Source organism: Nymphalis io, chromosome 9 (assembly GCF_905147045.1).
Source record: "Nymphalis io chromosome 9, ilAglIoxx1.1, whole genome shotgun sequence".
Classification (NCBI taxonomy): domain Eukaryota; kingdom Metazoa; phylum Arthropoda; class Insecta; order Lepidoptera; family Nymphalidae; genus Nymphalis; species Nymphalis io.
In genome coordinates this window covers 196,726-220,487 of record NC_065896.1, presented here as the reverse complement: position 1 = coordinate 220,487, position 23,762 = coordinate 196,726, and the positions used below count along the sequence as shown (strand labels likewise).

The 23,762-nt window shown below is 34.9% G+C and overlaps 2 protein-coding genes across 2 annotated transcripts in view; one reads left to right on the top strand and one right to left on the bottom strand.

Moving 5' to 3' along the window:
* The window catches only part of LOC126770466 (beta-1,4-N-acetylgalactosaminyltransferase bre-4-like), a 266,346-nt gene that overhangs the window by 146,049 nt on the left and 96,535 nt on the right, over window positions 1-23,762 (top strand). The window lies entirely within an intron of this gene.
* LOC126770870 (ecdysone oxidase-like) lies at window positions 16,634-19,328 on the bottom strand. Its single transcript, XM_050490477.1, has 3 exons — window positions 19,229-19,328; window positions 18,445-18,578; window positions 16,634-18,139 (listed from the first exon to the last, which is right to left on the bottom strand). The coding sequence occupies exons 1-3, from the start codon at window positions 19,326-19,328 to the stop codon at window positions 16,634-16,636; spliced, it is 1,740 nt and encodes a 579-aa protein (XP_050346434.1).

The following is a 23,762-nucleotide window of genomic DNA, read 5'->3' as shown; positions in this document are numbered from 1 at the left end:
AGCATTGAAATAATTAAATCGCAAAAAAAATCTATCTCTTTTCGAGCTTTCGCTTCGTTAGTTTCCCGCTTGCGTCACTTTACTGGACAAATGGCGCCCTAATAACACAATTTTAATAATACCTCGTTTACTACTAGTTTTAGGGTAAAAGTTATTTATTATTTACAAATTTAAACCCGGTAAAATATATTGGACAATGGATAGTTTTTGCGTACGAGTACTCTCATTACACCACATGCAATATTTATGATATATAGTGTAATGAGCGTTGTATCAATCATTTAATATTATTTTCCGAGTAAAGTAACATCTTGTGAATGTCCTACTGCTGCTGCTGCTTTTAAAGAGAACGTTAAGCTTTTTCCACTTCGCTGCTCTATTGTGGGCTGGTTCAAAATCTTCCACTTATGTGTCCATATGTGCAGGATTTACATCCGACACGTGCTGGTTCACCTTGGCGGAGTTAAAATGAAACCTTAGTTTCAAATAAAATCATTATTCACGATTATGTAAATATTTTGTCATTATATTATCTAATGCGCGTGGCATTGTTGGGACAATTATTTGACATTCAGATAGTTCAAACATTGCCTTTTATATTCGTATTACGTATGTTCGTACACAGTAACACAGTAACACACACAGTACACAATGTTTTTTTTAAGTTGTCAGTCTGATACAGATTAATTATTTTATTTCTAGACATAAAATATAAACCGAAAATTATTCAGATAGAACTTCTACTACACTTTATTGATGCGCGACTACTCGTATTTCGACGCTTTTAAATGTTATAATTGTTAGACAATGTGACGTTCAACGACGTTCACTAACTGACATTTAACGATCGTGTTCTGCGGTGAATGACAAGTTTTTCAGAGTAGTTTTTCCGGCGCTGTCTCAATAAACTTCAGCAAGGAATAAAATATTGTGTATAAATTTGGAGCAATAAAAACAATGCACGTTTCATTTTAACCGCCGTTTATAGCCGACCGTGCTGACAGTTACTGCACTCGAAGAATAACGATTGAAATTATACAGTTTAACGGTTAACTAAGTTGATGAGACGTTTGAGCGGTGAATTCATTTTCATATATCCATTAATATGACATGAGGTATTCGCAGTGCGAGGGATATTTTACGTTTTATAAAGACTAGTCGCATGATATATTTGTATAATATAGTTACTTAGTAACACTTATTGTGTTTCAGTTTGAAGAGTGAATGGGCCAGTCGGGCACGGGGACATAACATCTTAGTGACGATGTAAGGAATGGTTAATATTTACTGGTGGCAGGGCTTTGTGCAAGCTCGTCTGGGTAGGTAACACCCACTCATCAGATTACTACCGCAAAACAGCAGTTCTTGGTATTGTTGTGTTCCGGTTTGAAGGGTGAGTAAGCCAGTGTAATTACAGGCACGAGGGACATAACAAGGTTGGTGGCGCATTGGCAATGTGGGCGAGGGTTAAAATTTTGCTAATCTTCCTACTTATTTAAAATAAAAATATTGATGTAAGAGTTTGATCAAATTGTTTTTCAAGAAACGTTATTTTCTGCATTTTTTAAGGTTGGCTTGTAGGAAAAGCTTTAACTCTTACTATTAAGCCGAATTATTTTACAAAAAAAATATTTTTTTTGTGCCACGCAATAAAGTATTAAACAAATAAAGTTTCAGTATTCTATTCATTTCCATAGAACATACGAGTGTATAGTCTGCGAGTCGATACGAGGGAACGTTGTTGTTTGGTAAAACATTTATAGCTCTCGACTGCACAGAGAACTGTATGAAAATGTTTTGTTATTTTATTTTCACACAAAATAACAGCCCGATGTCACGTGACCCGCTCAAACCAATACCGCAATGCAGTGTAACACGAACATCACTGACATAATCAAGTTCGCATGATATATGTCTGTAAGTACATACATACATACACAACACTGTCCGAGTAACTAGCGCCCGGCCCGGCGGCGCTCTTGCGAAGTTTACGCATACGTTTATATAAATTTCCCCCTCTCTGTTAAGTATTTCCGCTTGATAACTTTTAAAATTTAACAAATAATAATTCTATTCTTTCTAATTTCCTTATGATGATATGATGGAATATTTATAAATATGTTTTACTTTACCAATATATCAATTAAACGTGAAAAAGTAGAGGTCGTAAAGTAACGTAGCAACTAGTTAACATGCGGCAGGGCAAAGGTCACTCGTAGGTAAACGATATTTTTAGTATTCATTTAATTGCAACAGATCATGAGGGATGAGTAAAATACTAAAAATAACAAAAGTGCTCTCGATGTATCGCTTATGTTTTATAATATATAAGAATAATGTTATTTATTGATGTTTCTATTGTATCAAGTACATTCCCATTATATATTATTATTAAGTAGTTTCACCCATAAAGGTGGAGTAACGGAGAACAACTTATCTACAGCGCTGTCTCATTTGAGTGGCGAGTTTAGCAAAGCGTATTTAATTTTTTTATAAAGATTTATTCAACGTGATATTATTTATGAGCTTTTAGTTTATTTACCTTGACGGTCTGTTTTTTATATTTTTTGTTGAATTTGAATAAAATATATACAAATGTTATAATATAAGCTGAGATGGCCCAGTGGTAAAAACGCGTGAATCTTAACCGATGATCGTGAGCTCAAACCCGGGCAAGCACTACTGAATTTTCACGTGCTTAATTTGTGATTATAATTCATCTCGTGCTATACAGTGAAGGCAAACATCGTGAGGAAATCTGCATGTGTCTAATTTCACTGAAATTTGTATTCCACCAACCCGCAATGAAGCAGCGTGGTGGAATAAGCTCCATACCTTCCCCTCAAAAAGGGAGAGGAGGCCTTAGCTCAGCAGTGGGACATTCACAGGCTGTTACTGTAAATATTATAATAGAATCTGTATCGAGTCAAGCTATCTGCGTCCGCACTGTGCTAATACTCGCACGGCTCGCTCCACGTGTTCTTGTCTCCTACGTTTATTAAAATATCTTGTTATATCTCGGAAATTACTGCTTGAAATCACAATGTTAAATATCACTTTTTATTTGTGGAAAATGTTAAATGTGCGCTCTTTATGAGTATAAATACTGTGTAAGAAATAAATCCATTCAAGGTTAACATTAATTTTTAAAAACTTGGTTACGTGACTTATCTATTGAAAATATAACGCTGTTTTTTGTTTACCGTTAAGATTCAGATGTTCTTTTTTATAGAATAGGAAGGCAGACGAGCATATGGGCCACCTGATGGTAAATGGTCACCAACGCCCGTAGACATTGGCATTGTAAGAAATGTCAACCATCGCTTACATAGCCAATGCCTAACCTTGGGAACTAAGATGTCCCTTGTGCCTGTAATTACTCTGGCTCACTCACCCTTCAAACCGGAATGCAACAATATCAAGTTCTTCTGTTTTTCGGTAGAATATCTGGTGAGTGGGTGGTAGCTACCCAGATGAGCTTGCACAAAGCTCTACCACCAGTAAAATGTTGTTCGGTTGTATTATGGGATAAAACACATTTTTTTTATATAAAAAGTAAATGGTGTGTGCCATGGTGCTTACGAAAATGATTAAATAACAAATCTTAAATTGACGTCATCTGATTTCCGAAATCTTACGCTGACGTCATCTGATGCTCAAAATGCTACGCTTACTCGTCTGACGCTCGAAATGTTACGCTTACTCGTCTGACGCTCGAAGTCTCAATTATTCCCGACCGTGTATCGAGCATTAAGATGTTTATATATCGAAAGGTGGGAATTTTTTTTTGTTTCAAATAAGTAGGCAGGCTTCCAAATGGTAAGTCGACATCACTGCCCATACATATTGGAATTGTAAGAAATATTAATCATCCCTTATATTGCCAATGCGCCATCAATTTTGGGAATTAAGATGTTATATCCCATGTGCATTTTTTTATATACGTCGGGAAATCCTCATGGATATCTTCTACCACTGATGATGATGATAGAGGGTTATGTCGGACTCTTACCTACTAAAACCACCACGGTTAGTCTTCGCTTCGCAGGGGGCGAAGTAACGGGCATACTTGCGTATTTTTGCTATATGCTTGTTGGGATTGACACGCTTTCATCCTAGGGGGACCCTAATCTTTTCAGGCAGTGAATTCCCCCTTTTTCAATGCCCAAAGGTATTCTTCACGGAGGTAGGAAGTTGGCGTTTGGCGTTATTACGCCGGCTGCTCCTTACTCTCCTACGCCTTATCGGTGCTGCCAGAACATCGTCCTCCCTCTCCCTTTCTGCCATTTATTTTTGCGCGATAACGGTCTCGCAAAGAGGGAGCATAGCTTTCCAAGACTTTTCACTGCCAACCATAGACTTCAACACGGCTGGCAGCGACAAGTCCTCAGCGACTGCTACGATCAACATTTGCCACGCATGCGGCCTCAAAGGATATTGTACGGGGTATCCTCTGATGGTTCTTATTGCCAAAATGCGTTGTGGTCTTTTAAGCATCATTAGGGTTCTGCTTTGAAACGTTTGTAGCCCAAATGGGAGCCTCATATAGCGCCATAGAACGCACTATCCCAGTCTATAGACGAGGACACCCTAAATTTGGCCCAGAGACATTTGGGATAAGTCGTCCAAGTGCACCCGCTGTGGCCACCAGCCTAGGAGTCAACTCTCGGAAATGGTCCGAGAATTTACATCGACTATCGAGGACAAGGCCGAGGTATCGCATAGTCGACTCAATAGTGATGCTTACTCCTTCGACTATAATGTTGGCTCCTATTGAAGGCTTTCGCCGGGGTCCATGAAAACAGATGGCTTTGGATTTATAAAGTACCACCTCCAGTCCTAAATTTCTAATTCTCTCCACTATTTGAGCCACTGCAGTGGTGGAAATTTCTAAAGTCACAGTTTTGCGCTGTCACCAATGTATCATCTGCATAGCACATCAGATCGACTCCACGAAGCGTGTCACTTTTCAAGACCCAGTCATATCCGATATTCCACAGAAGCGGTCCGAGCTCTGTGGAACACCGCATAATATTATCCGACGAACCCATCCCCCCTGGGACATGTAGTTACACTCGCTCACTCAACCTCACCAAATTAGAACACAACAATACCAATACTACGTATTACTTCTTGGTGGTAGAATACGCGCTGAGTGGGTTGTACCTACACAGACGGGCTTGCGGCTCTACCACCCAGTAGCATCTTCGGGGTCTACTGTAATTATTAATTACTAACATAATACTTTTGCTTATCAATACTTAAATCCCATGTTAAAAAAAACATGATTGTAAGATTTATTTTTTGATAAAAAAAAAAAAATACATTGTATAAATCTCGATAAAAATACATTATATACCTTTTAAAGTTGGTGGTAGAATATACATTGCGAAATAGTGGTAGCTTTTATAGCATGGCGATTTAAAAGTTCTAATAAGATTCTATTTGAATAAAGAATACATTTCAGAACTCTAGTTATAAAGTTTTGATTTTTTGATTATAAATATAAACCTGCAATTTACTTAGCTGTAATAACATAAAAACTGTATGTACTGCATTGATTTTTAGTACAAAACTTTTTAATAGTAATTTGGGACAAAAAGTATATCGAATAAAAATGTTGAAATTAAGTGGCCATTACCAACATCAGACGCATACGTATAATACATACATCTGAAAGCCTGTTGAATGGATCCTGCTCGTTCCGCTCGATCAATTGCGAATGTGGAACGGTTGAAATGAATGAAAACAAATCACAAAGTTTTGAGGTAAAAACGTTGAATTTAGTCGTATAGATGGTTCACTAATGAAAGTTTTAAGTGTACAACTCCTATTAAGCAATTTATAATAAAGCGTATTGTGCTCGTTGCCTTTGTCTTGTCTTGTCCATGTTACCTTCAATGGGATGAACTGATTAGTTAGTAGATTACATTGCGCTTGAAAGCAACTAAGGGAATACGAACATAATATAGTTGTATGTTATATATGTGGTATGCAAGCTACGACTATAAAAATATTTATTGTACGGATTTTTGCTTCTTGCATCGATGGAAAAAATTAAAATATCATTCCTAATCTTACAGGCAGGATGTTTTCCTTGGCTATCATGAGAGGTTCATCTCGATATTTTTATATTTTAGTATATGTATAAAAAAATAATTAAAACGTGATTAGTTGTCACGGCAGGGCAGGGCTTGTCCGGGTTTGAACCCTTTATCTTTGGTTAACACGTGTTCTAGCGACAGGGTAATTTTGGCTCTTATATAAAAATGTAATATTCATCACTCCAACGGTATGTTCACGTTTGTCACTACAACAGTCTAAATGTAAAGCAATGTGAGTGAATATGTGAAGAATCGTCACTTATATAACAATATTTGCCTTTCACGCCGAAGGTTGTGGGTTCGATTCCCACCCAGGACAGACATTTGTGTGCATGAACATGTCTGTTTGTTCTGAGTCTGGGCGTAATTATCTATGTAAGTATGTATTTACAAAAGAAAAGTGTTATATGTAGTATATAAGTTGTCTGGTTTCCATAGTACAAGCTTTGTACAAGCTTAATTTGGGATCAGATGGCCATGTGTGAAAAATGTCCCAGGATATTAAAATATATATATTATATTCTAAACCCTTCTCCGAAACGCGCTACATCTTCTGGTAGAAGTTTTATGTATATTGGTTTAGTAGTTTTCAGTTAGACACAAAATAACGTTACATTTTTAGTAAAGATATTGTTCTGCATGTGGAAACAAAATGTTTTTTATTTCGTTTAAGTTGTCCCAATTCGCTCTGCTAGAAACTTTTATCGTTCTCGGATATAAGCAGCTGAGATATTTGTGAAGTAATTGCTTTAAGCCGAATAATGCATTCGGTCTGTTTGTTTTTGTTAGTACTGGCAGAAAATTGAAAATAAATAACTAGAAACAATAGTCAAAGGAATTGTAAATGGAATAGGAAAATGAGATACTTAGGGCATTATGTATTAGTAGGAAAGCAATTAAAACTAGTGTAGATTATACTGGTTTTATTTAAACTTAATTATTAAGAAGCGTACATTTGTAAGTACGTGTATTACAGTCTAGAGATCCAACTCGTCAAGGGATTGTAACAAAGGACACGCGTCAAGTCGTTGTCTTGAAAGTCGACGGCACTAGCACTCTCTTCAGTCTTCGCGTAAGTCGCGAACAGTTATATTGTAACGCATACCGCAAGTGTGTAGCGTTGCTTTATACCAAGCCGTCACCCACAACTTCGCATACACGGAACATGCTACATAATATATTTTTTTATTATAACATATAAATAATATCATTATTATTTTAATCCTTATATAATAATAACTAGTTTCTAAGAGGTAAAATATTTTAATTCACTAGTAAACCCCTTTTAATTGGAAATGATTTTTCTAAAGCTTCTTATTATTTTAAGACTTACATATGTACATATCATAATAATTATCCCTGTTTAATATAAAACGTTGTCTAAATAATAATCATATGGCTTTCACTAATGGATGGAATGATTAATGAGGAAGATGTAGGTGTATAATTCATTGTTTTATATAAATTGGCTGAATATTACAATGATTTTTAATATGTCGGTAAAAATCTAGCAGACTGGGCTTTACTGGCGTGCGCTACGTAAACCATACAGTTTATAGAAGGTGGATTACCAGGGTGGCGGCGAAAATGACGATACGTTATATAAGAAAACACTTGTAATGCTCGTTACAACGGTTACAATACCAATGCCCGATATATTTAAACTGGCGGTATTTATACAAAAACATCTTGACCTAATTTAATACTAAATTTACAAACTTAAAAGATAATATTAAACATTGTTTATCTTAATTATTCTAATGATTATTTATGGACAAATATTATTTAATAATACAGGATTATGTAACATTAAATATTAAAGATTAATATATTACACCGGAAGTTGATAAGCAGCAGATAACCTAGCCAGATCAGTAAAATAAGATTCTAGTAGCTTAATCCTTACATTATACATAATAAAACAAAATTATTATAGCATTGATTAATCGACATAATTTGAGAAAATATAAATAAACAATAAGCACTATTTATTAATTGCGCCGGAAGCTGACAAGCAGAAGGCGCCATTAATAAATAGAATAATATATAATAAAATGTTCCAAGTATAAACAAATATGAATCAACTATTTATTTGATTATGAAATTACTAATTAAATTGTTAAACAGAAGTTTTAATCTATACTTATAAATAATCATCAAGATGTACCCGAACTAGCCGTATATGTAGGACCGGAAGTATTAATTGATAACAAGTTATATGTATTATATAACTACGATATAAACGTTTTATGTAGACCATTATTCTGCCCGTGCGAAGCCGGGATGGGGAGTTAGTATCATATATCTATAAACTTCAAGATCATAGATCTGAAAGTGTGATCCACTCGAATCTCTAATCACTCGTTTTAATAACTCCTTGTGATTTGATTTCCATAAACGCGTCCTCAATAGACGCTTACGATCTCGTAGCATGAGGACCGTTCTTGCTAAATTTCAAGTTTGTAGATCTTATCATTCCGAAGAGATTGTACCTTCTTGACCTCCATCCCCGTTCACCTTAGTGAGAGTTGATTTCCATAAAAACAGCTTTTGTAAATTAATGTCAAAAATTAAAGTTCGATTTTATTAAATTAGCAAACATAGCACTTTATTTATTGATTGACAAATATCAAAACGGAGCGGCGAAGTAAACTCGACGTGATTTACTATTTTTATGTCAACAATTTGTTTTTAATGTATTTTTTTATTTGAAATGGCCTGGATATTAATTAGGTCCGCATATTATGTAAAAGGTAATAAAATATATTTGAATCTTAGATATTAATTAGTCTTTTTCTTACTACCCTTATCCCACTACGTGGGGTCGGCACAACGTGTATTTTCCTTCCACTTCTCTCTGTCACTCATCATCTCAGCACTCACCCCTTTCATACACCTATCCTTTTTTACGCAATCCCACACTTTCTTCAGCCTTCCCCGTCCCCTATATCCATCAACAGATGATAGATATTAATTAGTACATGTATATAACTGTAGTGTTGTAGTTTCCAGTTAATGTGATCTGTTTATTTATATTACCGGCTTTTTAATTGATATTTTTTCTTGAAAGTTCGACTTCGCTTTAATCACGTCGGCTGAATTGAAAATGAAATTTTTTGTGACAAACAAACATCCAGCGGGTATTTCTTCTCATTATTTTATTTACAATATAGCTAGGCGGACGGGGAGATGGTAACCATACCTTACATCGCCAATGCGCCATCAACCTTGGGAACTAAGATGTCCCTTGTGCCTGTAGTAACACTGGTTCACTTACAATTCCAACCAGAATACATTAATACTATGTATTGCTATTTGGCGGTAGAATATGTGATGAGTGGGTGGTGCCTACCCAGACGGGCTTGCAAAAGTTAGCAATAAATTAGCATATCAGCAAGTAAAAAGTATAACTTATCGTAAGTTCTTGATATTACAAGAAGCTACGTCTACTGTTAAGGCTGCATTAAATAATACAATAATAACCGAGACGGCGGATTAAATATAATATCTAACGCGAGCAGCTCTCAGTGTTTCGTAAATAGACCTCTGTGCATATGTATGAGTTCGCTCGCTTCGCAATTATTTCCGTTTTTTCAAACTTTTTATGTCGGAAATTGTTGGACGTGTATAAAATTTTATCTTTATAAGATTACGTATTCCGGAGAGGCGAAACATTTTTTTCGACGATGAGATACAGTAATACGAATGAAAATATGTTATAAAACGTCAAGGTCGTTTTAAAAAAAATCGTAATTATATAAGGCGTACCGTAGCACGTGATTGCTTATGGCCAGTGGTTAGAGAAGAGGTTAGTAACCGAAGTGCAATTTTCGTAGGTTAACTCCGGGCGAGCGCCACTGAATTATCATAATTTGTGTAGAGCTCATCTCGTGCTCGGTGAGGAACCCTGCGGCACTGTACATGTTGAATGAAAATCTGTCACGTGTGTATTCACTAACCCACATTGGAGAAGCTTGGTTGAATAAGTACCAAAACTTTCTTCTCTAGAGGAGGGGAGGTTTTCGCCCAGCAGTGGGACCTTTACAGACTGTACTGTTTTACTATTATAAGATATGTATTTACGATACAAGTACTGCTGTAACTTATTTTATTTAAAGTCGATCGAGCAAGTCGGTTGATAATCTGGTTTCACCGACTTCATCCACCACGGCAGTTTTGATACTTTTATTTCTTTTGTTATAATATATTTTCCTAAGCAATTAATATAACAAATTGCAATCTCGATAATAAAAGTCAGTTAACACAATGCCGGGGGTTGGATTAAAGCTAATTAAACGGAATAATTGCGAAGCAAATAACTTGTTTATTAATGGCGTGGTGATCCTCACTTTGTCTTACATTCAACGGATTACCATCTCTATTATTCTTGGCTAATGATGGAAAAATTGAAGTTGAATTATATCAAACATTTATTTGTAATTTAATTCGAGATTATAAATTTACTTTTGATCTTATGTGTGGTTACTGTTTCGATCTAATGATAAGGCTGCCGATTTCCGAGGCCTGGGTTCAAATATCAGTTCATCCCAATATAAGATTAAATGTAACAGTTCGGAGGTAGTAATGTTACCAACTCCAAACTGTTACAATTCAAAATTCCGAAATGTTACATCGTTACACTTCCGTGTCTCGGAGAGCACGTAAAGCCGATAGACCTGAGCTTCATCTCTTCCTCCGGTCGTATCGGCTTCACGGTCCGTCGGATTATCAGGTAAGTTGAGGTGAGTGAGGTACACGCACACACCTGCGCACTGTAATATGTGTTTACCAAATCACACGAGCTCTAAGGCATTATAATTTATTATTTTATACGGCGATGCAATAAAAGCAATATTTATTGTTAACGTTGGTATTATTAAGATTGTAATAACGACATTGATACTGAAGTGCCGTGCCGACCAACTGTCTATGTTCTTGTAGTTCTTAGGTAATAATAGTATTTTAATGTATAGTGTAATTTAAATATATATTTTCTATTTTACCGATATGAATTGACATTCTAGCATTATTGAAGCAGAAAATGTAAGAAAACATGTTTTCGTCGTAAATATAACGATTTATGAGCTAAGTTTTTTTATCGCACCTAATAACAATAGTAGCGGGACTTTGCCGACACTTTGAGGTGAAATAAGACGGATGAAGCGTTACGAGCGCAGAGCGAGCGGAACACTAACGATACTAGTACGTTACAAAAGTATTATTGAAAGCGGACCAACGTACTGACTTTAGCCAGTGGTCGCTTACATTGAAGTAATAAGGCTGTGTTATTGTTGTGCATTTGTAATATAAATAACATTGTGCCTCATTTTTTATGAGGTACAATGTTATTTATATTACAAATGCGACAATCAATTTTTTTAATTTTCTGTATGGTAGGGCTTTGTGCAACGTCGCCTGGTTAGGTCGTCCGCCTATCTTTAACATAAAAAACAGTTTTTTGATTTGTTCTTAAGTCACTTGGCTACGGAGCAATTTGAGCTAGTGAGTGACGCGGTGTATTCGAGGAATTAAGGTGAGAGAAGAGAGTATTTAAAGAAGATCTTTTACATATAGCTGTTAATTACTGCAAAATGAACAAAGCGAAATAAACGGTATAGCTTAGTATCAATAAGTACTGCTATTGCGACCTTACCTGCGTGGAACAATAATATTATATAAATAATGTGTAATTACAGCGGGTCACGCTATTCAGCTTTTAGTACTCAATACCTTTAAGGCCTTTATTACGTCTCAATATTAAAAAGAAAAATGTCCCAGTTGGGTTGTCGCTTTTACTTTATATAAAAAAAAAGATAAATAGACGATTGAAATCTTTTTGCTTGAACGACTGTGACAAACAGGTAATTTTATAGGATTTTTACGCTCACATATACAAACTGGTAGTCATAAATAGTTTCTGTAGTTGATATATAATATTTCAATAACAATAATTACTAAAGCTCGCGGTACACTTAGATATAATCAGTAAACGATCGTCGTCGTCTCAACTCCACGATATTGAGCAATATGTAAAATAAATAAGCGGTGGAACAGTTTGATATGAACGGATGATGATTGGTTTTGTACAAAGCCGGTAATAACCGATCCCAGGGTCCGGGATTCGGCCGGGATTGCAAATAATATTTATATTGGAAAGCCATTAGCGCTGCGTGTTAACGACGCGAGCTCCGTCCGCGCATAGTTACGTGCTCGTTAAGGTCAATGAACAAGCTATCAGAAATACCACCATTTCCTTACGAAGGGCTCGCATTCTGTGTTATATATATTACGTTTATACTGTTATGATTATGAACTACTTTTAAAATCGGTAGTTCTGTTAACTATATAAAGAGACGTTCTCATCGTCCGTTGTCGACGCGAGCTCTTAGACTGGACGACTTTGATAGAGATGCCACTTCCGAAGTCGTTGTTCTGTTGTTATGATAACGGTGCTTCACTATTGTTCGGATTATCCCGGGATTCCGGGACTCGTTTAGCGAAATTGTCGGTTGTATTCGCAATTGCTAATTCACTGGGTATGTGTTTATAGTTTTATTAAATCGAATAAAACTACAAGGTATAAATCTGTCAAAAATCAGTCAAGTCGTAGAACATAGATCATTTTATTCACTTCGCCGTAGCCGCCGTAGACACGGGCTCTGCGAGACATATTTGTAACGGTATTATATAATGTGTCTTTAATTATTACACTCAACCCTCAAAGTATAAAGCATATTTAGCAATATTTATATAATGAATGTCTGCTATGCATATCGAGCACGAGGCCGGGATAAAGCCCTCAGGAATAATAAAATAAAATTGTCACTTACTTGTTTTACTTTGTAGTAATTAACTTTATCTTAGTATCAAATCTTAATGGGACGTCCATCGAGGGATATCTGATTTATTCTATATATGTTATAAAGATAACATTAAAATCGCTAAAACACAAGATCGCAAGACGCGCTTTACCGCGATCAAAGAAATACCGACAGAAGAACAAGAATTTCTCGACATGCACAAGGAGCATAACATCTCAGTTCCCAAGGTTGGTGCCGCATTGCCGATGTAAGGAATGATTATAATTTCTTACATCGCCATAGTGACCACTTACCATCAGGTGTCCTATTTGCTCGTCCGCCTGCCTATAACATAAAAAAACCTCGAGCTTGCAGCCTTACCAGCTCGCCGCTAGACCAGCTAGTCAGTCATTTGATACATATATGTCCAGTTCGATAGTGTTCATTGGCATTGCGGTGGATAACTAAAGCAGGCGGGGCGATTGCCGCACTGGAGGCTCGATTACATATGATTAAGTATTCCGTTTGAGCGACGAGGTATTATGAATTCGTTGGGGACTGTGATCGTGCGCTTTGTGAGATTAACTCTAATTATACTATGAATTCCTACTCATTAAATATAGTTTCATATCGTTCTGAAAAATTCAACTATGCATTTATAATGTGACACAAATCTATTTGAGGACTAATTCGCACTGCGGGATTTTATTTTAACATTTCGCTTGCAATCATAATATGTTTACACGCAGTTGTGTATTCGTTACAGATATCCGCGCTCTAAATGTGCGATCTGATACAAATTTTGCGAAAAATAAAAATCCTATTCCCTATCGCAGTCATATCGCTGTGACGTCACTGTGTAAATGTTTCGAGAGCGAGGTTGAATATTGATCCCGATATCGTATTGAAATACTTTCGTGTGAAATTTACAAGTTTAAAAATTTAAATTTAGTTTTATTATTTTTTTTTTTTTATTTAAAATGACTGACAAATGGACAAACCGTTCATAATCATTGTGTCTGTAGTTACACAGGCTCGGTCAACCTTGAAATCTACAATACTCGCTATTACAGCTTGGTGGTAAAATATTATAGTTTGCTATTAATAAAACTGCCACTTTCATATTTGATCCAATGGTTTTATAATTTTTTTTTATAGAATATAAAGGCGGTCGAGCATACGGGCCACCTGATGGTGAGTGGTCACCAACGCTCATAGACATTGCCATTTTAAGAAATGTTAACCATCGCTTACATTGACAATGCGCCACCAACCTTGGGAACTAAGATGTTATGTCCCTTGTACCTGTGATGACACTGGCTCACTCACCCTTCAAACCGCAACACAACAGTACCAAGTACTGCTGTTTTGCGGTAGATTATCTGACGAGTGGGTAGTACCTACCCAGACGAGCTTGCACAAAGCTCTACTACTACTAAATATAAATTATGATGTCTCTACCGTTGGCCAACTGTGAAGCATTATACTGTACAAGTATGTCGGCAAACACAAGTGCAGTCTCTGTACAGACTGCAGACAATTCAGACGCTGGACCAAATGCTTTAAGTACTTTCCGAAGCTTAAAAATATTAAAGGATATTTGTGTATGAAAAAAGACGTTGGTTATACGTACAGTACGAGTGCATCTTGATTTGGTCGAGGTCTATAAGAAGCCCTACTGGTAATTGTACACGTGGGAAGTGAGGATGGAATTTTTATATAGATGAAAAAATGTTAACCTCGTAATATATCGCTCTCATATCCAGTCGAGACTATATTAAAGACAAATGAAGTCGCAGCTAGCGGCTAGTATCCAATAAATATCGCTCCAGCTTCATCGCGCCTGACGTATACGCCGCTAAAAGGAAAATTCCCATGTTCCCGTGGGAAATCTGAGCTCCTCGGAATCCGCAATGATGTTAATCGTAAGAAAATATGTAACGTAAAATAATTATCCGCGCTTGCTTTTATCGGGTGAAGTTGCGATCGCGCGTCCCTCGGGGCGCTGTCGAGGGGTACACTTACTTCATAATATATTCAATTAACTATTTCGACGAAATTGCTAAAATTTTACAGCGACTGGTATTGTGCGAGCAGAGGCATTTTGATGCCTTTCTGGTAGAGTCGAATAGAACAATCATTGTCAGTTTACAAGAACTTGTAAAAGTTCACTGGGAAAAAATATGTTACAACAATTTAAGTTAACGATTTAAAATATTGATGTCTTAATAATATAACAAGTGTTAAGAAAAGTAGTGTTGTTCGTTTATTTGAGCAATACATATTTTTACTATGTATCGGGAGAATACTCAACAATCTCGCACTCCATCTCACAACTCGTAAATATATTTAAAACTATAGTTGTATTCGTCGTAAATCTAAATCAAAGTTGCAACCCTCTGTTGAAAGTCGACGACACTGATACAAAGGAATGGTTGTCGTGATTCGAAAACAAAATATTCTCGCGACGACGTTGTTACAGTACAAGTCGTTTGATATTTCATACTTATTATTTAATATTTGTCTGACGTGCATTTCAATGTTACGTGTAATGTTGAAGTATTTTACCGATCACCTTATATACATTGAAAGTATTGACAGAGCAATTAGTAAACGCAAGGAATACAAACTAATTATACATATACAAAAGTAACATAAGAGTCACACGAGAATAGATGATCATCATATAATATACGTTCGAACATGTAATTAAATTAGATCGGAACCAATTGTATCAATCGGTGATAATCGTATAAAAAAAGGATTTTTAAGATTGTATTGTAGTAATTTAAAATATTTCTTTAAACAAAATCTGTACGCAATCCTGTTATATGAAATGCATAATCCTTTCAACGCGCTCTTCGTCCAGTACATAGCAAGATATTTTTATTTTCTCGCGTAAAGACTAATACTGTGCTTAATATGCGTCGAAGCTTCTAGCAGTTAATCTCTATCGCTTCTGTTCTGAGTAGAACCGAACCGCAGACTATGAAGGTACAAACAGATCTTATTAGTTGGAAGCACTGTAAACTACGTTGAAATTCCCGAGCAAATGTTTGTAGTTGAAACAAATACAGCTGGCTCTGTGTGTTGTACTGCATGCTTGTGCATATATTTGTTAACTTTTCACTTTAAACATATCGACCGAACCCTGTTTGTTTGATGGATGTTTATTTGGAAGCGTGTTTTGAATAATTATTTATGTGGCAATTTATGTATGTTTAAAACTGTAACACTCAAACTATTAAGTGTGTTTCTCGTTTCTCGTATAGTATGTATCTTACGTTTATGTAATTTATTAGAATATTGTCCAAATAGATATAGTATCGTCTTCGTGTATTATTATAATTAAATGGTAGTAGATATATTAAAATTTTCATATATGTATTTAGAACACAAAATGTTATTTAAGAATTGTTTAAATACATCACCTCTTCATACATGACATCTTTAATACCATTTTATAATTAAATAATAAAAAAAACTATTTAAAAAAATGTATCAATAAAATCAATTATAAATAATCATTAGGATTCATAAAAATCACTTTAACAATTTAACACTCATTATGGACTCGTAGTCACGTTATTGGAAATTTATTTATATATTTATATTATATAAATTATGACATGAACTCTGGAAATGGTACTGAAATTAGTTCGCTTACATTATAACTTTATTATAATTTACATTTTATTACCAATTTCTTAAAATTTAACTTAATAATTATTATTGATCAGCATATAACTGTTTTATCATATGAGAGAGCTTCTCTGCAATCATTATAGCAGGAACGTTAGTGTTCCCACTTGTGATTCTGGGCATAACACTCGTGTCGCCGACTCGTAGCCGGTTCACGTTGAATACTCGCAGCTGGCTGTCCACAACTGACCCCATAGCGCACGTACCCGAGTAGTGGCACATGGTCAAAATCGTACATTCAATGTAACACTTCCAATATTCCGTACTACCAAATCTTAGCCCTTTGCATTGTTCAAGTTCAAGGTCGACGAATTCAGCATTCACGTCCATAAAATATGTCGTGTTCAGGACTTTTAAATAATCTTCCAAGTAACTTGCCAAGTTTGTTAGATCGGTTTCATCTGAAAATATTTTAGCGTGAACGATTGGAGAGTCTTTTGGATTCGTGCTCCGTAACAGAACTCTTCCACGAGACTTGGGCCGTAGTACGCTTACGTTTGCTAATAATATGATACGGTTTTTACTGGCTTTTATCAAATTCTGACAAACAGTCTTATCAAAACCGAAATTAAATATGCAAAGTTGATACGGTAATTCGGAGTTACTTGGAAAAATAAAATGGAGTGCTTGATAATCGGGACACGTACTCGAGTCATTCAGAGCAACGTAGCCGACGAAAGAGGGTAAAGGCTTGTGAGGATCACTCGGTGGTGGTTGCGTTTGCGATTTTTCCATTTTAATCGCAGCAAAAGTGATTGGATGGTCTTGGTAGTTCATACCGACCGGTAGATCGCTTCTTACTTTAATATTTAGAGATTGTAAATGGTTTTTCGGTCCAATGCCTGAGAGCATAAGTAGCTTAGGAGTATTTATTGCTCCTGCTGTTATTATAACTTCTCTGTTTGCTTTGATTGTTATCAGCTTATCATCCTCTGTTAATGCTTTAACGCCAATTGCATTGTTATTCTCATCGAATAATATTTTTGTCACAAAGGTTTTTTTTAAAACGTGAAGATTTGTCCGATGTTTGTTTCTGCCTAAATTTGTGTATGCAGTAGTTTGTCTCATATTATTAGCAATGGTAAATAATGGTATCGTGTAACCTAATCTGCTTTTACCATTTATATCTAACAGTACGCGGTGACCTAATTCTCTAAAAGCTCCTAAGTATTTGCGCGTTTGCTCTCGGTCCTCTCCTCTTGTAACTCCCAAGAAACCGTTAACGCCGTGAAAATGTCTATATTGTGAATTTAGTATTTCTTTATTTTCTAATCTTTCACTTTTAATAAAAAATGGGTAGACTTCGTTATAGTTCCAAGAAGAATCATTCACCACTTTTGCCCAGGAATCGTAATCGTCCGGACACCCACGCACGTAAAACATGTAATTCATAGAACTACCACCGCCGAGAACATGTCCGGATGTAAGATTTAATGATTTACTCGTATGAGTTTGTGCTGTACGGTTGTCGTTAACGGACGTGTAGTTCCAGTCGTATTTTGTTCTTGGTAAGTACGAAAACATGCCCGGTAACTGAAAAGTATATTTTTTTTTTAATAAATTGATAGTTTGATAGAACTTTAAAAATGTGATTGTAGGATTGACGGTTAATTGTTTGCACGGTAAGCATGAGGTGTCGTGGTTCAATCCATGGGTGGCCCAAATCAAAATTTGGAAGGAAATAAGTAAAGCCGTTTTCATCTTCGCCTGTCTCCTATGACTGAGACTGCAGCCCTGTTCCCAGTATAATGTGTAATTTGCATTTGGCTGTCGCAGTTTGATGTTAAATAATTTTTAAAAAAAATTCCACTTCAATTGTAAAGGTAATGAAAACTCACGACTGATTCGATAGGTGGGTCATCCCCGGCTTCGATAACCAGCACCTTGTACTGCGGATACTCAGACAGTTTGTCGGCGATCACACTCCCGGCTGATCCACCACCCACTATTATGAAATCATATTCATCGAAATCTGTTGATGAAAAAATATTAAACGAATAAATATGTACCGATATTTTTATTTATTTATATATTTTATTTTTTATGCTTTTATCCTTATCCAGGACAAAACCCCTGTTGAGACTCCCTAATTGTCAAATTCTATTACGATAGGCTCAGTGATTCAGTCGTGACGTAGGAGGAAATAGATAGAAAGAGAGATTTTTTAACTTTAGTATATGTATATTTGTAATAAATAAGGGATATGTATAAAGGCGACCTGATATTAAGCGGTCAATTCTTCTCATATAATTGGACATGGAAGAAATGTAAGCCGATAAGTCGGAAACAAATGATTGGTGAACAAGCTTTTTCATTATTTATTTTTGCAGAATGTTATTAAAAAATGTAATTAACGTGATGCAATATTTTAATTTCGTTTATATTTAAATATTTAATTAAACAAACAAACTAGTCTAATAAATATTGGAATTTAGGTATATTGTTCATCTGACAGAGACTGTGTACATACACTCAAGGATTGGCTTAATTATGTGTCCAATATGTACATTATATATAATAATGTACATATATATATATATATATTTATATATATATATATATATATATATATATATTATATATATATTCAAAATAATAAAAATTATACAGAAAAAACTTTACCGTTAACAATGGTCTGTTCGGGGAAGAGGTACCCCGTCAGCATGAGAGAAGCTATGACAGCGAGTGCTTGCTGGATACGAAACACCGCCGCTAATGCCATTACCTTGATGTATATCTTAACCTTGAAAAGGAATCATAGTCGTATTAATGCGTGAAATAACTACTAAATATTTGCTATCCACACTGACACTGGGACAATTAGATGGTAAAGCTGGTTCCTGTGATAAAAACACAAGTATAAGTAACTATTCATTGATTTTATGCTTGAAAAGTATAATTCTTATGTATTTTATGCTGTTAATATATATGAGCCAGGACACCATATTTTATGATTGTTTTAGTTATTTGTAAAACATTTATAATCATTACTTTTAGGCATTTCTCTGTTTTGTTTTCAATTAAAATACGACAAACCATGAGTTAAAGAAATGATTTATATTTTTTAGCGTAGCATAGCATAGTAGCGAACAGGTAGCGTGAGCATTTTGCGTTTTAAAAATATAGTTTAAAGCCTAAATATAATAATAGAAATGCAAAAACCAGCTTGAACTTTGAGAGCTTAAGTTAAGAAAGTCCTCATTTCGTTTATAATGTTAATTTTTTTTTATAAATCATTTTTATATCATCATTTATCTGCACGTGTCAAATACTTGTTAAAAAGTGGAATACACTATCTGTATTGGAGTTTCGTATAACAACGGTTGATAAAAATAAATATAAATCAAATAAATAATAGGCCTTTGACTCGACAGATAACGAATCAACACCAAAAATAAATCTGTGCTCACTGACACTGGTGAACGATTACTTAAAGCCACGTGTACCGACATATGGTTTTACTTCATCTGTATCTTGATTAATAACAAAACGGAATGAAATAAAAAATATGAAACTGAAATAAAGGTAACGTTTATTGTATTTTATATTGTTTTGTTTGATTTAAAAACTGTTTAGGCAATTCAAATTGCCATCGATATCAGTGGATTGGTTAACATCGACGAGGCATGTTTCGAATTATAAAAGTCAGCAATTTATTTTCAGCTAAAAAAGTTTAGTATTTAGTACTGTCAGAATTGTGTCAATCGTGAATTTTTATATTTATTAAATATAAGATAAAATATAGCTGTTGGCCTCTGTATTGATAAAATCAGCTTTTGTTAATTTTAATTACATGCATATAAACAAATCTGTTATAAATTGATTACAAGACGAGCGTATACTCGTCTTGTAATACTCGATTATATTTATATCGAAATCATGGAGGGACATGGGCAGATAATGAGATGTATACAGATCTTAATTATAGTTTTTAATTAAATTGAAAAAATCAATTAAAATATTTAACAAATAAGCACAAATTATTAATTATTTTAAAATAAAATTGACACTTGCCTCTCTGAAATAGTTTTCTCAAGCCAGGGTGCGGATTGAAACAGTCCAGCGAAGTGTTTGTTCTGTAGTGCGTGATATTACTACAAGTAGTTGAAAAATACTGCTCTGTTTCATTACCATTCAAACTGATATAATGAACAATATTATCTATCTGTAATACGATAATCAGCAAACGAATTTATTTACCGCGTCGCGTCGTATTGTATCAGTTGTACAAATAAAATATTTTTACAAAATTATACATATTAAGGAAAATGTGCTGTATATTAAATAAATTATAATATTCTTGGTCAAAGTGAAATCATCTTATGTCGTATTTACGTTTTGACACGTATATACGACTTACCAAGGAGACCAGGACCCCCGTTTTTCCACCAACCCGCATTGGAGCAGCGTGGTGTAAGCTCCAAACCTTCTCCTGAAAAAGAGGAGACGAGGCCTTTAGCCCAGCAGTGGGACATTCACAGGCTGTTACGGTTTCGGTAATATTCTTATCATAAAAGTTACTGTTATCAAAACAATACATTAATGATATAATAATATATTTAAAAATAATAAAAAACATAATATCGAGCACCAATAATTTTTCATATTTTCAAAGTGTGTTTAATTCATTTGCGTGGTGAGGTGTGACGCGAGGAAACTTGCATGCATAGGATTAAATTTTGACACATCTACTGCGTGAATTAGAGAAGCGTGGCGGAATAAGCTTTAAACCTTCTTTTTAATAGGAAATGAGGCTTAGCCCAGCAGTGGGACGTTTACAGACTGTTACTTGGTTATTTTAATATGACTTTGAGATGATACAACACTTGCTAACGGATCTCTTTCGCCCGTACTGTTATAATGCGTCGTGCAATACGCCCCGCATATTTATTCACGCGTTTTTGTTAAACATTTCTCTATACATATATATCTATATATATCTAAATATTTTTTATTTTGTCTCGTAATATAAAAGTGAATACATTTTAAACGTACTACAAAATTGTGTGTAGTCGGTCTCGCGACAAACAGACAACCTCCTCGTTTTCTCTCTCTCTCTCTCTTTCTACATCTCAATCAACGTGCCAGGTCCAAAATGTCATATTAAATACAAGTACACACTTGTTCAATACAAGTACACTCGGGTCGTCGAAATCCTGTAGTGAAAATATCGACATTACGCTGACGTAAAGAGACGCAATTAGTTATTTGAGTCAGAGCTCGGAACGTGTGACCACCGGTTTTGGGGATTGGATTGTTTTTAATGCGGACTCAATTACAGATGATCACGAATTCTATTTGAACGCCGAGCCGGCGGTATTATGAATTCATTCAGGATCCGTCCCCAATCTGCTACTGATATAGAATTAAAATGGATTTTGTCGGCTCTGAATCCACTAAATGAGCCTCATTGCTGACTGAGAGGAATGAGATATTGTATACTAAAACATGATGAAAGGATACATGCATTGAAAAACCGTATAGCCTGTAGTCAGTTTTTGAAAATGTACGAGTGACGTGCGAAAGAGCTTAAATCTCCAATAGACACTACTCAAATCAATAGAATTTCTTTTTGTGTCAATTCAGAAATTACGTCAGAAACAAGTCGGACAAAATCCTTATAACATCGACGAATAAAAAGCATAATGAAATTTAATTTATTTAATAATTGCATTCCCGCATTCAATGTTTGACTTTGTCAATTGTTGTGTTGTATGTATCGTTAAAACTATTACTCTTAAAGACGTCGCCCATTGAACTTTTACATCTATATATTGTTGACAAATAACACCTTTAAAGAAATACATAAAATTGGCACACGACATTGTCAATCGGAGTCAATAAAGAAGTAGTCTTCGTAGAGTCTAATTAAAACCCGCATAGTCGTACCCGTATAGTCGTGCGTACAATGTCACATTAAAAATCACGTAAATTCAAGTAATATACCAAAGTCACAGATATGATCACTTGGGACAAAAAATGATTATTTAAAGCCTTTCGCTTAGTAACACATCATTTATGTAAATATACCAAACGATTTCGCGAAAAGAACCTTCTGTTATATGACGTTCTTTGTAATGCAAATACCTGTTATAGTCATTATTAATGTAAACCGAATAATTTGTTTTATGTAAAGAAGAAAGGCGAAATCTCTCGGGAAATTCCGAAAGTTACCAAAATCGGTTTAACGGTCATACTCATATGAAAATATACGATTTTAAGGAAATCATTAAGTATTGGTTTACTGAAAGTAAAATGATTGACATGATGGCTCTCGAGAAATAATTTATTTATTTTATTATTACAAAAGTAATTTGATGTACTTTTAGTATTTTAAACCGAAATATTAACTTAAATAGTAGAAGCATGTAATGGTTCCACTTCTGGTAGAGGAGAGTTGTCGTAATTTTAATTTATTTCGGAAAGTAGATTATTTAGAGATTTAGATTGTTTGTGCGTTATTAATTAATATATATTAATTTAATAATTAATTATTAATGCGTCGTCACCATCTAAGTAGGTCCCTCTGGGCTGTGTTTACACTGGCAAAGTTATTCAAATCGTAATAAAATTATATATATATATATATATATATATATATATATATATATATATATATATATATAAATCTATATACATAATTCTTTAAATCTCATGACCAAGTATGCCTTTTATAGATCAAACTCAATATTATTTGTTGAATTTTTTCGATCAATTTTATTTGTGATTTATTTAAGAAATGTGTACAACCTTAGTCGCGTATGAACAACCAGCGACGAATAAAACTTTTAATAATATATTAAATAAATTTAGCACGTTTACGCATAACAATAGATGCGGCAATCGCTTGAAGCTTTCTTCCATTAAATATGGTGCCGTAGGTCGTCCCTTTACATCTTACATATGCATTTTCGTGGCGCAGACATTTTATGTAATGCGACTTTTATTCTCTGTTGCTTTTTAGAATTTGACGTTTCGACATTAATAAATGAACAGAGAAGTCGCGCTGAAAGAATTCAGGTTTTGTTTTGTTAGTTTTGACGATGAAATAGTGGTCACCAGTGAATTGTTTCGTGCTTGTGTTGTTGGTCAGCGCTAGTCGGGTACACATCGAACAATTTAGTCAACGTTGATACTGTCTTATTGGTAGACTGAG